The sequence below is a fragment of the Galeopterus variegatus genome, unplaced genomic scaffold (assembly GCF_000696425.1).
Source record: "Galeopterus variegatus unplaced genomic scaffold, G_variegatus-3.0.2 Scaffold3284, whole genome shotgun sequence".
Lineage (NCBI taxonomy): Eukaryota > Metazoa > Chordata > Mammalia > Dermoptera > Cynocephalidae > Galeopterus > Galeopterus variegatus.
In genome coordinates, this window is record NW_007729395.1 from 68,810 (window position 1) to 85,912 (window position 17,103).

Genomic DNA, 17,103 nt, shown 5'->3' on the forward strand with positions numbered 1-17,103 from the left:
AAAAAAAAAAAAAAAAAGCTGCAGGAGCTATGGAAGGAAGTTACATCCCACACGGCACGGTCTTCTGCCCTCTAATAGGTTTTCCTTTTGACACTGCACTGGCTGCCAAAACTAGTAATTCACTGTGTGATTATCCCCACAACCCTCTGAGAAATAAACTCTAGCACCCTTACCCTTACTGGGCCTATCTCACTTCCTCAACCCCTAAGTTATTCTGCTGAATAAACATTTTTCTATTCCTTTACACAGAAACCGAACCATATTGTTCCCTTCTTTGAAACTCATTTGCCATTTCCTGATTGCATATATGCAGAGACTAGACTCTAGTCTAGCATTCCAGGAACTCTGCAGTTTTCTTCCTCTACCCTCCCCAATGGGCATGGTGACCACTCTGTCCTGGACCTACCTGCCTGGCCCAGTGGTGTCAACTGCTATACCTTTGCCTGTTTCCTCGCTGCTGTCTGTGGGCCAGCACTCCTCTCCCTTGGGCCACCCTCCACAGACAGCTTTCAGATATCTTCTGCCCTTCTCAGAGTACCTGGCACAAAGTACTACTCAATAACTGTGATGCATGAATATATGACCAAGTGAACAAATAAACACCTATGCTTAAAGTCTTCCAAGGGATCTCACTGCTTAGTGGATGAAGTCCAAAATCTGAAGCCTGATATAAAGAGTCCTCTGGAATCTGTGCCTAGCCTATACTTCCCTTGGTTTCTCCCTTCCCCCTCCCAATTTCCCAGACACCCTCAGCTCTTGTCAGAGACATGAAAAGGATGGAGAGAGAACAGTGGTCTAGGCCTCTGACTTTACCTTCAGGAATGCGAGAGGCTTTCAGCGATTTTTCTGTTTTGATCTCTCTCCACCTGGAAGGAAGCAGACCATCCATGAACTCACATACTTCTTCTGAAATTGGCAGTGGCCATAGAAGAAACATTATTCGGTCAGACTCTCACTTGAGCAGAGGGGTCACAAATCAACAAATGATGGGTTCTAAAGAAACATGTTCTCTAACTGATATTCTTCTTCCAGGATGCTCTTTTCCTCTTCCACCTTAAAACTTGCAAACCTTTAGCATTTTCCCTGAAAGGATTCTCAAATGTCATTTTCTTGGACAGATAAAAGACTATGGCCCAGAAGAGGGCAGTAATTTTCCCAGGGTCACCCAGCAACTAAGAGGCAAAGCCAGGGCTAAAAGCCAGACCTCTTGGTTTGTGAACTTGCTCTTTGCACAGTACTCTGCTATGGCCAGTTTCACAGAAGGTAGGAAGATGAAGGCACTTGCTCTGGACAACCTTCACCCCCTGTCCTCTCCCAACTGCTCCCCATTGAATTCACAGTAACAGGCTTGACTGAGCTTTAGTGAGAGTCTTTGTTGTCTTGTGTTGAAGAGGGGGAAGGGGTGTGAGGAGCCGCAGGCAGCATGAGGAGAAATGAGAAGTTCAGATTAGAAGCCCTGGATTATAGGAAGAGTGTAACTCTTATTTTTTCTCAACTTTCTATAAAAACCCATTTATTATTTTTATTTTGGGAAAAATAATTTTAAACTATAAATATATACTTACCAGTGAAAACAAAATAGAGCAACAATGAAAACTGCGGAAACAATATCCACGAGAACCCATATGAATATATAGAAACTTGGTGTCTGCAAAACATAAACCACAGTTAAAGAACTTTACAGTTGGAAGAGACTTTAGATCACAAGGGCCAAGTCCCCTGCTCTGCTGCCAGGGGTGGAGGAGGAGAGAAAGGGGGGATAGACCAGGTGTAGGAGACTTGACTGATCTGGCAGTCTCTAACACAGAGTACCTGCAGCTATCCTAAGTCACCCCTTATACAAACAGGGGGCCTTCACAAGAGATTAAAAACACTTCAAGCCCTTCATCTCCCTTGACCCTCAAGACAGAGGTCTGAGGGAGTCCCAGAGAAGTCACACAGCAAATCTATTCTGGACCCAGGACTACAGCCCAGGTTTCTTGACTTTTAGTGCTCTATGTTTTCATGGCATGGCTTTACAAACCTGACTGTGCAGCCAAATCTACCTGGACAGCTCTTAGAAATACAGATTCCTGGGTCTCACTATAGACCCAAAGAATCAGAATCTCTGCATTTTAAACGTTTCCCAGGTGCTGCTGAAGCAACTAGTCTGTGAACAAGCATTTGAGAACCGTTATTCTAAATCATCATGCTTCAGCTAAGTATGTTGAAGCATAATTCCCCTCCTCCCCTCCCTTCCTCCATACTCAGAGCTACATGTCCTGGGTCCTCCTGTGTGAGTTTTATAATTCTCTGGCTTGACTCTCCCTTTCTACCTCCATTGCCCCTTCCCCCCTCCAATTTCACTTGATGTTACTGAGGCTGGCACTTTTCATTCTTTCTCAGGCCATTTTCCACCCTATCCCAATGTTTTCTTGGACTGAATAATAATATTAATAATACAAACACTAATTACCAAAATAATAATGATAACAACAACTAACAATTAAAGACTACTCACTAGGAGCCAGGCAAGTGTTCTAAGCACTTTAGGGGCATTTTCACATTTAATACTCATAATAGCCCTACTAGGTAGGTACAGTAGAAGCTCTTAACCAACTTCCACTAAACCCAGGTTCTTTAAAGACTACTCACTAGGAGCCAGGCAAGTGTTCTAAGCACTTTAGGGGCATTTTCACATTTAATCCTCACAATAGCCCTACTAGGTAGGTACAGTAGAAGCTCTTAACCAACTTCCACTAAACCCAGGTTCTTAATTCCCCTCTGGGGAACATACTGACTGATGCCTTGGTCTGCTGATTGTTCCAAGATGCCCACCAGATGAGCTGAATGTTCACCAAGAATCACTTGTCCTTGTTCCTTAAATGGCTTAGGTCAACTGTACTTGATATTGCAATTGTGTAATGTAATTAAATGTTGCTTAAATTTGTAAAGTCTGAGTGGAAAAGAAAAGTATGTAATTTCAAGAAAACTAATTCAAATGCTTTGAAAAACTCAGTGAAGACAGAATAGGTCATTAAAAAATAAACCGCAATTGAATTAGATGTGGGTGAAATGTTGTAAGAGATTGGGGTGGGGGACTGTAAAAATCTAGGTGAATTCCTCATCCAGATTGCTTCTCCCAATGATTTTAAGTTCTTGTTCTGCTCTGAAATAACAAAAATTAGAAATCATAGCTAGTTCACTTGGATGTTTAAATATGCAAGAGAACATAGGACTCAACCAGCTAAAGTATCCTCAAAGAAAAGACTTTGTCTCTATGTCAAAACGTGAATAAATACTTCAAATTAAAATAAAATGTGTGTGTGTGATATACCATTTATAAAAATGACCACGATATTCCTTCCAAACCTATACAGAGACCCCTATGCAATGTGACTATACTTCCCCATCAAGAGGTGAAGTCTGTTTCTCCCCAACCTTGAACTTGGACTTGCCAATGTGATTTTCTTTGGCCAATGGAACATTAGCAAAGGTAATATAGTGAGAACCTTGCAAAGTGCATGTGCATTGGGGCTTGCCCTCTCTTGCTGCTGGGAACCCATTGCCATCAGGTGAACACACTCAGGCTAGCCTCTTTGAAGATGAGCAACCACATGAAGAGAGAGCCCGTCATCACAGGTGAGATTCCAGACAGATGAATGAGGCTATCCTGACCAGAAAGCCCTGCCAAGCTGGCTCAGAACAGAGGAACCACTTAGCCATCCTATGGTCCTACAGAATATGAGACATAAAAATATTTGTTTTAAGACACTAAGTTTTAGGAAAGTGTTAAAAGCTGATAGAGTACATATTGCTTTTTGAGTTTTTTGGTTTTGGGTTGTTTTTTTTTTAATTATTCCCTACTTTAACTTTCTCAATTACAGACAAATGATCAGACCGGATTGTGTTGGATATAAGTGCTTCTATAGGGCCGGCCCGGTGGCGCACTGGATAGTGCGCCGCTTGGGAAGTGCGGCGGCGCTCCCGTCCGAGGGTTCGGATCCCACATACAGACCGGCTCCCGCTCACTGGCTGAGCGAGGCGAGGGAGCAACACCGAGGCTTGCGATCCCGTTGCCGGTCCCCGGTCCGGTACGGGGGCAACACTGAGGGTTGCGATCCGTTGCCGGACATGGAAAAAAGACAAAAGACAAAAAAATAAATAAATAAATAAGTGCTTCTATATACCACTATTATCCCCAATTTACAAAAAAAAAGAAAAAGAAAAAAGAAAAACCCCAAAACCCCAAGGCACAGACAGATTATCTATTATTTTTATGTTCACACAGTAAGTGGTAGAGCTAAGATCTGGATCCACAGAGTCTAGCTCCAGAGTGTGGGCTGCCTGGGTACCAACCCAACTTCCCTGAACAAAATAATACAGGACAAAGGCTAGGAACTATGCATTGAGTCATTTAAAAAAGCCCAGGCCAGGTGTGGAATATAAATTCTTTTTTTTAAGTTATATCCTTTCATACTTTTGAATTTTGAATCACATGAATTTATTATCAATTCAAATATTAAAATGAAAAAAGAATGCTTTCAGAAATAGTAGCATCATTTAAGTAAATAAGTACCTCCCAAAGGGACAATTTTGTCACATTACTGATTTGGGAGGTTAGGATTTTGGAGGGGTGTGTTGCTTTCTAAATTATGCATTTTCTTAATGATTGAATTTTATATAATAAACAAGTTTACATTTGTAATCAACTTTAAAAAAGAAAAATGTTAGAAAAATACATAATATACAGATGAAGTGGAGTTGTATGGGGACAGGCCTCACCTGTGCTGAGGGGCCTGCCATCCAAGGTTCCCTTCAAGGTCACCTCCAGAAAGCTGCCCAAGCCACCAGAGAAAGAAGGGGTCAGCAATTTCACATTTCTACCAGAGAGCCTTAATCTAGTACTGGCCCTATACAACTATGCCCTTAACACTGATCCCCTCTCTCCTGGTCCTGACCCTGAACAGGTCCAAAATGGGAGCCAGTGAGACTGGAGGTATAGAGAAGGCAACCTGAGGCCCCTCCTCACTTGGGCTTCTCTGCCTAAATCTTTACTTTTCAAAGTAGTTTGGAGTTTTTCTCTCCTGGTCCTGACCCTGAACAGGTCCAAAATGGGAGCCAGTGAGACTGGAGGTATAGAGAAGGCAACCTTAGGCCCCTCCTCACTTGGGCTTCTCTGCCTAAATCTTTACTTTTCAAAGTAGTTTGGAGTTTGGGTTATTACTCTGGACTGGACACTTTAATCCTGAATGAGGATTTTTGATGACTAAAAGTGAACTTTAAAAAATTATCTACAAGAACTGGAAAAGCTATGGGACGTAAGTGAGATTTCATTCAGGAGCGGGGAAAGGCCTAGCTCATAGACAAGGTTTAAAGAATCAATGGAGGGAAATGAAACTGTTTCCTGTTGTAGGCTATTACAACCCAATCTGTCAACCTACTCTCTACACAGACAAGAAAAGTAGGCTCTTTAGCAGAAACTGGTTGATTGGAGCTCCCTCCACAGATAATAAATGATGAAATTTAGCTGGGATTGTAAACCAGGCCTTCAGATCCCAAACCTCTGGCAGTGAGAAGGGCTAGAACTGGAAAATAAACAAAATGACTGGACAATGGCTTCCCTCTTCAAAAGCATTTTGTTCAGGACACATAGTTTTCACATTGGGGTCATGTACACTTGGTTTTCTCTCCACACTGCATGCCACTGTCCATAGTTGCCATGCCTCTAGGAAGATGGGGCTGCAATAACAAAACCCTGAAGTCAGACCTCATTCTGAATCCTATAGCATGAGACCATGTGCAAAGATACCTTTGAGTTTCAGTTTCCTCGTGGGGATAAAAATAGTGGCTAATTCAGAGAGTTAAATTATATAATACATGTAAAGCACATTGTAAGGATTTAACAAACATCAACTATTATAACCATACAAATTGCTCCCTGAAAATCACAGAAGGATCTGGGTGAGAGAATGGCGAATGACACATTTCTGATATTCATAGAAGTCTCTGAACTTAAATAGCTCCCCAGGGGAATGCACAGTGGGCAACATACAGGTGGAGTGAGGAACATAGACAGCTATCACACCAGGCTTGGAAGAACAATCTGGACAACAGCTCACCATGAAGAAGTGAGGGTGATTAAGCTGACTCAGGAGTGGAATGTTGTCTGTGGTCACTGAATTAATCCTGGAGCACCAGGCCAGTGAGAAAAGCCAAGGTTCATTGATGATGTATAAGTTGATGTCGATGTTAGCTGCTTTATAATCTCTGGAAAAAAAACAAAACCCATAGGGGATTTAGAGTCAAACTCATACTAATCATTTAAAAGAGGAAGAACAGCATGTTTGTGAAAGGCTGTTACCTAAATCATCAGAAGCAGCTGGTCCCAGTACAACTTACGATATGACATGATGGAATGGGCTCATATTGCAATGAGATAAAGGATTGGATTTAATTAGCACCTCTGCTCCTGTATCAACAGTGGTATGCTGGTAAACTAGAGGAGAATAAAAAAAAAGAAAGAAAGAATGGAAAAAGAAAAAGGAAAGCCCTATTCATAGCACTTGCAAATTTCCAGGTGTAAATACTTATACCATAGCCAATTTCAAGCTACTTCTCATAAAAACCAATCTGCAAAGTTCCTGAATATTTAATAACTGGCTTCTACAAACTGTTATGAGCTGACTCTGGCACACTTTAAATTTCAAACCTAAAAAATTTTTAGAAACATTGAGTGGGGAGAATAAACCCCAATTTTTCCCAAGGCACTAAATGTCAGTAGATACTTGTGCACGGTTTGTAGAGATGAGAAGAAAATAACTGGAGAACATCTAGTAATTCAAGTTGTCATTTTCAGCGATCCAGTTTCTCAGAAAACACACCTTATAACTACCTTCAAAATTTTTTTTCAAATCTTGAGATGGTATAGCATATTGGAAATCTCTCTGTAGAAGCCTAAGTTTGAATCCCAGCTCTGCCATAAACTACCTTGGCAAGTTCTTAGCCTAAACGTATTAAATGTAAAAGAATAATGATAATACCTCCTTTGCAGGGGTGCTGGCAATTAGTTACACAATATGTTAGAATTGTTTCTAAGACAAATCTATAGATCACCTAAAGATAAATTAAAAAATAGAAATTAGGGGCCGGCCCGGTGGCGCACCGGAGAGTGCGCCGCTTGGGAGCGCGGCGGTGCTCCCGCCAAGGGTTCAGATCCCATGTGGAGACCAGTTCCCGCTCACTGGCTGAGCGCGGTGCGGGCACGGCACCAAGGGTTGCGATCCTATTACCGGTCAGTAAAACAAACAAACAAAAAAAAAAAATAGAAATTAGGAAACAATAGTAACAAGCTACTTCTTTTTACCTTTTGAAACCTAAACTCAAAAAACCAACCACATTTCTATTTATTAATAAGAAATATGTAGAAATTGAAATTAAAAGCACAATACCATTAACAATCACCCCAAAGAAACTAAATACTCAGGTATAACTTAAAAAAAAAAAAACAAGCACAGTATCTGTATGCTGAAAATTACAAAATACTGATGAAAGTAACCAAAGAAGACTTAAATAAATGGAGAGACATATGTGGTCATGGATTTGAATCTCAACATAGTGAAACTGTCAATTCTCCCCACACTGATCAGTAAGTTTAACACGAGTCCTATAAAAATTCCAGCAAGGCTTTCTGTACAATAAGTCCAGCTGATTCTATAATTTATTTGGAAAGACACAGCCCTAGAACAACTAAAACAATCTTGACAAAGAATAAAGTTAGAAGAAATCACTTTATCTTACTTTATTAAGGCTCACCATATAGGTACAGTAATAAAGGCAGTACGGTAGTATAGTATAGGAGGGTCAGACACGTAAATCAATGGAACAGAACAGAAAGCCCAGAAATAGACCCACACAAATATGCCGAAATGATTTTTGACAAAGGTACAAAAACAATTCAATGAAAGAATGATAGTCCTTTCAACACATGGTGCTGGAGCAACTGGAAGACCATAGGCCAAAAAAAAAAAAATCTCAATCTAAGTCATGCTTTATATAAAAATTAACTCAAAATGGACCACAGACTTAATTGTGTAATGTAAAAATATAGAAGTTTAGAAAAAAATAGAAAAATTTTGAGATCTAGAGTTAAGCGAAGAGTTCTTAGACTTGACACTAAAAGCACGATCCATAAAAGAGAAAATGGAGAAGTTGGACTCCATCAAAATTAAAAAATTTTAGCTCTCTGGAAGACTTTATTAAGAAGATACTACAGATAAGCTACAGAATGGGAGAAAATATTTGCAAACCACATATCCAACAAAGGACTTGTAACTAGAATATATAAAGAACTCTCAAAACTCAACAATAAAAAAACAAAACAAAACCTAATCCAATTAGAAAAGATATGAAGAGACATTTCAGTGAAGAGGATATACCACTGGAAAATAATTACATGATAAGATGTTCAACATCATTAGCCACTAGAGAATGAAAGTTTAAACCACAGTGAGAAATAGATATCACTACACACCTATCAGAGTGGCTAAAATAAAAAACTAGTGACAATGCCAAAAATTGGCAAGAATGCAGAGACTCTGGATCATCATACATTGCTGGCAGTAATGTAGAATGGTATCAACCCTCTGAAAAAGTCTGGCAGTTTCTTATAAAATTGCACATGCAATTACCACACCTCTCCACAATTGCACTCTTGGGCATTTATCCCAGATAAATAAAAAGTTGTGTTTACATAAAAACCTGTGCATAGGGCCGGCCCGGTGGCGCACTGGATAGTGTGCCGCTTAGGAAGTGCGGCGGCGCTCCCGCCCGAGGGTTCGGATCCCACATACAGACCGGTTCCCGCTCACTGGCTGAGCGAGGCACGGGAGCAACACCGAGGGTTGCGGTCCCGTTGCTGGTCCCCGGTCCGGTACGGGGGCAACACTGAGGGTTGCGATCCGTTGCCGGACACGGAAAAAGACAAAAAAAAAAGACAAAAAAAAAAACCAACCTGTGCATAAATGTTTGTAACAGCTTTATTTGTAATAGCTCATAAATGGAAACAATTAGATGTCCTTAAGTTGGTGAATGATTAAATAAACTGTGGTATATCCACACCATGGAATATTACTCAGCAAGAAAAAGGAACAAACTATTGATATGTGGAACAGCTTGGATGAATCTCAAGGGAATTATACTGAGTGAAAAAAGCCCCAAAATGTTATATACTAAATAAGTTCATTTGTCCTTTAAAAAAATTTTTTTCATTGTACATGTTTATAGGGCACAGTTTGTTATTTCAATACATGCATATATTGTATATGATATAATTAGAATAGTTAGCATACCTACACCTAAAAATTTATCATTTCTTTGTCGTTATAACATTCAAGATCCTCTTTTCTAGCTATCTGGAGATATGCAATACAATATTATTAGCTGTGTCACCCTAGAATACCAGAACTTATTCTTCCTATCTATTGAAACTTTGTAACTTTGTACTGGTTTATCAACATTTCTCCAGCACCACCTCTATGTCACTTTCCCTGCCTCTAGCTATCACTATTCTACTATTTTTCTCTCTTTTTTCTCTTTTCTTTTTCTTTTTTTTTTTATTTCTCTTTTCTTTTTCTTAATTGACCCATCTATATATTTATAGAGTACAATATGATATTTGGGAACATTCATACTGTGTGCAGCGATCATATCTGGGTGCTCAGTATACCCATCATCTCAAACATTTGTCATTTGTATTGGAAACATTCAACATCATCTTGACTAGCTATTCAACAATACACAGTACTTTGTTGTTAACTGTAGTCTCCCTATATTACTACAGAACCCTGGATTCCATTCCTACTATCTCTCTACTATTTTGTATCCACTGATCACTGTCTCTTGATCCTCTCCCCTTCTTCCTCCCATCAGTATCTACTAAACACTATCCTATTCTCCACTTCTATGAGACCAACTTGTTTTAGCTCCCACATAAGTGCGAACTGTGGTATTTCTCTCTCTTTGCCTGGCTTGTTTCACTTAACATAATTATCTCCAAGCTCATTCATGTTGCTGAAAATGGCAGAATTTCATTATTTTTTATGGCCAAGTAGTATTCCACTGTGTGGATATACCACATTTTCTTTATTAAATCATCCATCCAAGGACATTTAGGTTGGTTCCAAATCTTTGCTATTGTGAACAGAGACAAGATAAACATGGAAATACAGGTATCCCTTTGACATGTTGATTTCCATTCCTTTGGATATATCACCAGTAGTGGGATTGCTGGGTTGTATGGTAGTTCTTCCTGTAGTTGTTTGAGAAATTTCCACACTATTTTCCATATGGCTGTACTAATTTACATTCCCACCAGCAATGTATAAGAGTTGCCCTTTCTCTGCATCCTCACCAGCATTTGTTGTTTTCCAACTTTTTAATAATAGCCAGTCTAACTGGATGCAATGATATTTCATTGTGATTTTGACTTGCATTTCTCTGATGATTAGTCTGTTGAGTATTTTTTCATATACCTGTTGGCCATCTCTATGTCTTCTTTTGAAAAATGTCTACTCAGTTCCTTTGCCCGTTTTTTAATTGGAATATTTATTTTTTACTATTGAGTTGAGTTCTTTGCATATTCTGGATATTAATCCCCTTGTCAGATGCATAATGTGCAAATATTTTCTCCTATTCTGCAGGTTGTCTTTTCATACTGTTGATTGTTTCCTTTCCTCTGAAGAAACTTTTCAGTTTGATATAATCCCATTTGCTAATTTTTGCTTTTGTTCCCTGTGTTTCTAAAGTATTATCCATAAAATCTTTGTCCAGACCTATGTCCTAAAGTGTTTCCCCTGTTTTCTTCTAGAAGTTTTATTGTTTCAGGTCTTACACTTAAGTCTTTAATCCATTTTGAGTTGATTTTGGTATCTGGTGAGAAGTACAGGTCTAGTTTCATTCTTCTGCATATGGATCTCCAATTTTCCCAGCACCATTTATTGAAGAGACTGTCCTTTCCCCAGTGTGTGTCCTTGGCTCCTTTGTGCAAAATCAGTTGGCTATAGGTATGTGAATTTATTTCTGAATTCTCTATTCTGTTCCATTGGTTCATGTGTCTGTTTTTTAGCCAGTACCATGCTGTGCTGATTACTATAGCTTTGTAGTATAATTTAAAGTCAGGGAATGTGATATCCTCCACTTTTTTCTTTTTGCTCAGGATTGCTTTAGCTATGTGGGATCTCTTGTTCTATATAAATTTTTAAGTTGTTTTTTATATTTCTGTGTGAGCCCATTTATTTTTGAAATGACAAATTATAGAAATGGAGAACACATTAGTTATTCCCATGAGTTAAGGTTTGAGGTGGGGGAGGGGGAAAGGTATGGAAGGGAAAAGAACATGGTTATCAATGGGCAACACAAGGAATACTTGTGATGAAACTGGTCTGTATCTTGGCTGTAGTGTTAGATCCACAAACCTACACATGTAATATAATTGCAGAAAACTACACACACACATACATACACAAATGACTATAAGAAAAATTGGGGAAATTTGAATTAGATCTGTGGATTGTTTCAATGTCAAAGTCTTAGATGTGATATTGTATTAATTTTACAAGGGTTACTGTTGAAAGAAACTGGGTAAAAGGTACACAAGATCTTTCTGTATAATTTCTTGCATGTTAATCTGCAATTATCTCAAAATAAAAAATTTAATTTTTAAAAATACTATTGACTATTTTATATAAATATAATTAAAATGTACTATGGCATTTATAACATACATAGAAGTAAAATATATGACAATAGCACAAAGGGCAGCAGGTAGTACATAGAATTACACTCACCTAAGGATCTAATATTCTATATTCTATATTGTGAAATAATATTCATTCGAGGTGGATTGTGATAAGTTAAGGATAATTTTATAATCCCTAAAGATGTAAAAACCCATTTGAGGAGATAGAATAGGATACTATAAAATAATTAACTAAAGAAGAAAAGGAAAAAAGGAGTGACCAAAAAAAACCCCTCAACGGACAAACAAAAAAAATAGCATGATGGTAATGTAAACCCAATTATATCAATAAGTAAAGTAATTATCTAATGGACCAAACATTCCAATTAAAAGGCAGAGATTGACCTACTAGATATGAAAGCAGGAACCAACGATATTCTGTTTATAAGAGATGCACATTAAGTATAAAGATGCAAAGTGATTGAAAGCTAAAGGACAGGGCCGGCCCGTGGCTCACTCGGGAGAGTGCGGTGCTGATAACACCAAGGCCACGGGTTCGGGTCCCATATAGGAATGGCCAGTTAGCTCACTGGGTGAGCGTGGTGCTGACAACACCAAGTCAAGGGTTAAGATCCCCTTAACGGTCATCTTTAAAAAAAAAAAAAAGAAAGCTAAAGGACAGAAAAACAAACATGCAAACACAAATTAAAAGAAAGCCAGTGTGGCAATGTTAATATAAGAAAAGGTAATCTTAATATAAGAGTTACCAAGGTGAGAGATTGGACAAGGGGCATAAAGAATAATTATGATTTATAACAATATATATGCAAGTAATGTTGGTTTGATCAACATATCTCAATGTTCAACCCCAAAAATATGTATAATCGATTTTGATTCAATAAATAAAATAAATTTAAATAAAAAAGAATAAACTGCTGATATATATAACAACATGAATACTGTGTTGAACAAAAGAAACCAGACCAAAAGTATCCATTCTATATACAAAGTAGGACAGCATTCAAAATGATCAGATTAGCAGCTCATCCATCACTGTTGTTGATGTCATCAAAAAAAGAAAAATCTCTTGGAGAATCTTGAGCCAGAAGTCATAATAATAAACTAGTGAACAAGTTACTGTTCAAACCATAAAAAAAAAATGAATTATTGTTATTTATTAGTAGTGATACTGGTATTTTGGTTACATTTTTAAAAGTCTTTATATTTTAGAGTTATGTACCAAAATATATATGAATGAAATACTATGAGGTTTCAGATTTGTTTCAAAATAATTCAACGTGTGTAGGGGGAAGCAGATGAAACAAGATTGGTCATAGGATGATAATTATTGGAGCTGAATGATGAGCACACAGGAGTGCATTATACTATTACCTCTAGTTTTGTATATGTTTGAACATTTTCATAATAAAAGGTAAAAAAAAAAAAAAAAAAATGAGCACACAGGAGTGCATTATACTATTACCTCTAGTTTTGTATATGTTTGAACATTTTCATAATAAAAAGTAAAAAAAAAAAAAAAAAAGAATTACCAGAGGCAAGTGACATTTCATAATGGAAGAGTCAACTCACCAAGAAGATCTAATAATTCTAAATGCAAATGCACCTAAGAATTTCAAAACAAAAGAAGCCAAAAAAAAAAAACTAAAGGGAGAAACACAGAAATCAACATAGTTGGAGATATTAACACTCCCTTCTTAGTAACTGATGGGGCATAAGAAATCATTCATTTCTCTCTTATTGGGGAGGTTGCTCCCAGAAGAAAAAAGGCAGAAGGCTTGGTCTAATTTCCTTGTCAATATGGTAATTAGATCTTTTGTAAATAGAAAAATGATATTTGCTAGGAAGGGAGGCCTTATTCTCAAAAGGATGTTCCTGGTTAAATATTTCCTTATTTTATAAATACACATAATGGATTTGTGAAGCATTGGTCTCTGGAGAATGACACATAAACTAGACAACTCTCTGGGAGTATCAAATGGAGATGTTTCGTAACTCAAATGCTACCTTTCTGTGTGAGATAACCCTGCAAAACCTCACTTGGAGGCCTCATCTCTCTGGGACATAGAGTATGTGTCCAATAAAGAGAGATACTTGCCGAATCAGAATCAGTGTCTCTGTCCTCTTCTTGCTTTGTCTGAGCCTCTTAATTGCCTGCTGTATCCTTGAAATTAATAATAAATCTAGATAGTTCTCTGATGTGTGTGAGTTTGATGTGTAACCTAATCCTTTGTTAGCCCAGTAGAAAAGAGAGGGGGAAAATGAGTATGAAGGTTTTGAAAAGATGATCAACTTAAACTAATTAACATTTACAGAATACTACACCCAACAAATGAAGACGGCACATAATTTTCATGAGGACATGAGAAATTCAAGATAAACCATGCTGTGGGCCATAAAATAAATTTTAATAAATTTAAGAGGATATAAATCATACAGAGTTATTCTCTTGTCACAATGAGTTTAAATAAAAGATCAGTAATTAAAGAAGCTGGAAAAGTCCTCAAATGTTAAAAAAAGTTAGCACCACACTTCTAAATAATCCATGAGTCAAATGGGAAATAAGAAAGTTTTAAGTATTTTAAACTGGTTGATAACAAAGAAACAATATATCAAAATCATTTGTGGAATAAAACTAAAGCAATGTTTACAGGGAAATTTATAGCCTAAATACTTATATTAGAAAAGAAGATCTAAAATCAATCGCTAATTTTCTACCTAAGGAAGCTAATAAGAGTAGAGCAAATTAAGCCTAATGTAAGTAGAAGTATGAAAATAATAAAGATAAGAACATAAATCAGTTAAACAGAAAAGTAAAGCTGAAATGGGAAAAAGCTGACAAAGCTGACAAAAACTTAATGTTTTGAAATGATTAATAAAATTCATAAACTGCTAGCAAGACTGACCAAGAAAGAGAGGGAAAATAAAAATTTTAGTATCAAAATGTACTGGAACTAGAGGTGTTAGTTGCACAACATTGTGAATGCACTAAATCCTACTGAATTGTTCATATTAAAATGGTTAATTTATATTATGTAAATTTCACCTCAATAAATTATCTTTTAATTTAAAAAATTTTAAAACACTAAAAAAATAGACCAATAACAAGGAGATCAGATCAGTAATAAAAAGTCTCACACCAAAGAAAAGCCCAGGACCTGATGACTTCACTGCCAAATCCTACCAAACATTTAAAGAAGAATCATTATCAATCCTTTGCAAACTCTTCCAAAAAACTGAAGTGGAGGGAATACTTCCAAACTTACTTTATGAGTTCAGTATTACCCTGATACCAAAGCCAGACAAGAACACTATGGAAAAGAAAATTATAAGCCAATATCCCTGGTGAACATAGATGTAAAAATTCTCAACAAAATACTGGCAAACTGCAGTCAACAGCACATTAAAGGATCATTCACCATGATCAAGTGGTGAATGGGATGCAAGTATAATTCAATATAAGCAAATCAATACACGTGATACACTACATTAACATAAATGAAAGACAAAAACCATATGATCATCTCAATAGGTTCAGAAAAACCATCTGACAGTATTCAAGACCCTGTCCTAATAAGAACGCAGCATACAAATCCCAACATACAAAAATCAATAGCTTTTCTATACACTAACAACAAACTATCTGAAAAGAAAATTAAGAAAACAATCCCATTTACAACAGCTACAAAAAAAAAACAAAATTTATTAAAATAAATTTAGGAATATATTTAACCAAGGAGGTGAAAGACCTATATACAAAAAACTATAAAACACTAATGAAAGAAATTCAAGATGACACAAATTAATGAAAAGATATCCCATGTGTGTGGATTGGAAGAGTTAATATTGTTAAAATGCCCATCCAATGAAAGTAATCTATAGATTAAATGCAATTACTATCAAAATTCCAATGACATTTTCCACAGAAACAGAAAAAACAATCCTTAAATTTGCACAGAAACACAAAAGACCCCAAATAGTCAAAGAAATCTGGAGCAAAAAGAACAAAGCTGGGGACATCATACTCTCTGATTTCAAAATATATTATAAAGCTATAATATTCGAAACAGCATAGTATTGTGTAAAAACAGACACACAGACCAATGAAACAGAATAGAGAACCTATAAATAAATTCATGTATTTATGATCAATTGATTTTTGACAAAAGCTCCAAGAACAAAAAATGAGGACAGGACAGTCTCTTCAGTAAAGAGTGTTGGGGAAACTGGATATGTACATACAGAAGAATGAGATTAGATCCTTATCTCATACCATATACAGAAATCAACTCAAAATGGATTAAAGACTTAAACATAAGACATGAAACTAAAACTACTGGAAGAAAACATGGGGGAAAAATTCCATGACATTGGTCTAGGCAATTATTTTTTTGGATATGAGCCCACAAGCACAAGCAGCAAAAGCAAAAATGGCCTGTGTGAATACATCAGACTAAAAAGCTTCTGCACAGCAAAGGAAACAATCAAGAGAGCAAAGAGACAATCTATAGAATGGGAAAAAATATCTGCAAATCTACAGATAAAGATAATTTATCGAGGTGAATAAAAATACAGATAACCTATGTTATCTGAAAAGTCCTTAATGTTCAAAATATACAAGGAACTCAAACAACACAATAGCAACAAAACAACTAACCCAATTAAAAATGGGCTAAGGGCCTGAAATATTTGCGAACCAAACATCTAAAAAGGGCTTAATATTCAAAATATATACGAAACTCAACTCAGTAGAAAGAAAACAAATAACCCAATCAAAAAATGTGCTAAGGACCTCAAAAGACCCTTCTCAAAAGAAGACATACAAATGGCAATGGATATATGAAAAAATGCTCAATATCACTAATCATCAGTGAAATACAAATTAAAACCACAATGAGATATCACTTCACAACTGTTTAGAATTGCTATTATCAAAAAGATGAAAGATAACGAACCTTTGTATACTGTTGGTGGAAATATAAATTAACAAAACCATTATGGAAAATAGGATAGTTTCCTCAAAAACTAAAAATAGAACTAACATATCATCCAGCAATCTCACTTCTGAGTATATATCCAAAGGAAGTGAAATCAGTATGTTGAAGAGATATCTGCACTCCCACGTTTATTTTAGCATTATTCACAATAGCCAAGATACGGAATCAACCTAAGTGTCCATTAATGGATGAATGGATTTAAAAAATGTGGTATATACATACATTGAAATACATTCAGCCATAAAAAGGAAATTCTGTCATCTGAGACACCAGGATGAACCTGGAGGACACTACGCTAAGTGAAATAAGCCAGTCACAGAAAGACAAATACTACATGATCTCAATTATATGTGGAATCCAAAAAAGTTGAAC

General features: G+C 36.8%; 1 protein-coding gene across 1 annotated transcript in view; it reads right to left on the reverse strand.

Annotated features, from left to right (window-relative positions):
- GDPD4 (glycerophosphodiester phosphodiesterase domain containing 4) overlaps window positions 1-17,103 on the reverse strand; it is a 120,673-nt gene that overhangs the window by 27,206 nt on the left and 76,364 nt on the right. The window contains exons 13-15 of the mRNA XM_008584505.1: window positions 6,102-6,249; window positions 1,566-1,648; window positions 814-866 (exon numbers count right to left, since the gene is read on the reverse strand). Of these exons, the coding sequence (XP_008582727.1) occupies window positions 814-866; window positions 1,566-1,648; window positions 6,102-6,249 (284 nt within the window). The remainder of the gene's footprint in view (window positions 1-813; window positions 867-1,565; window positions 1,649-6,101; window positions 6,250-17,103) is intronic.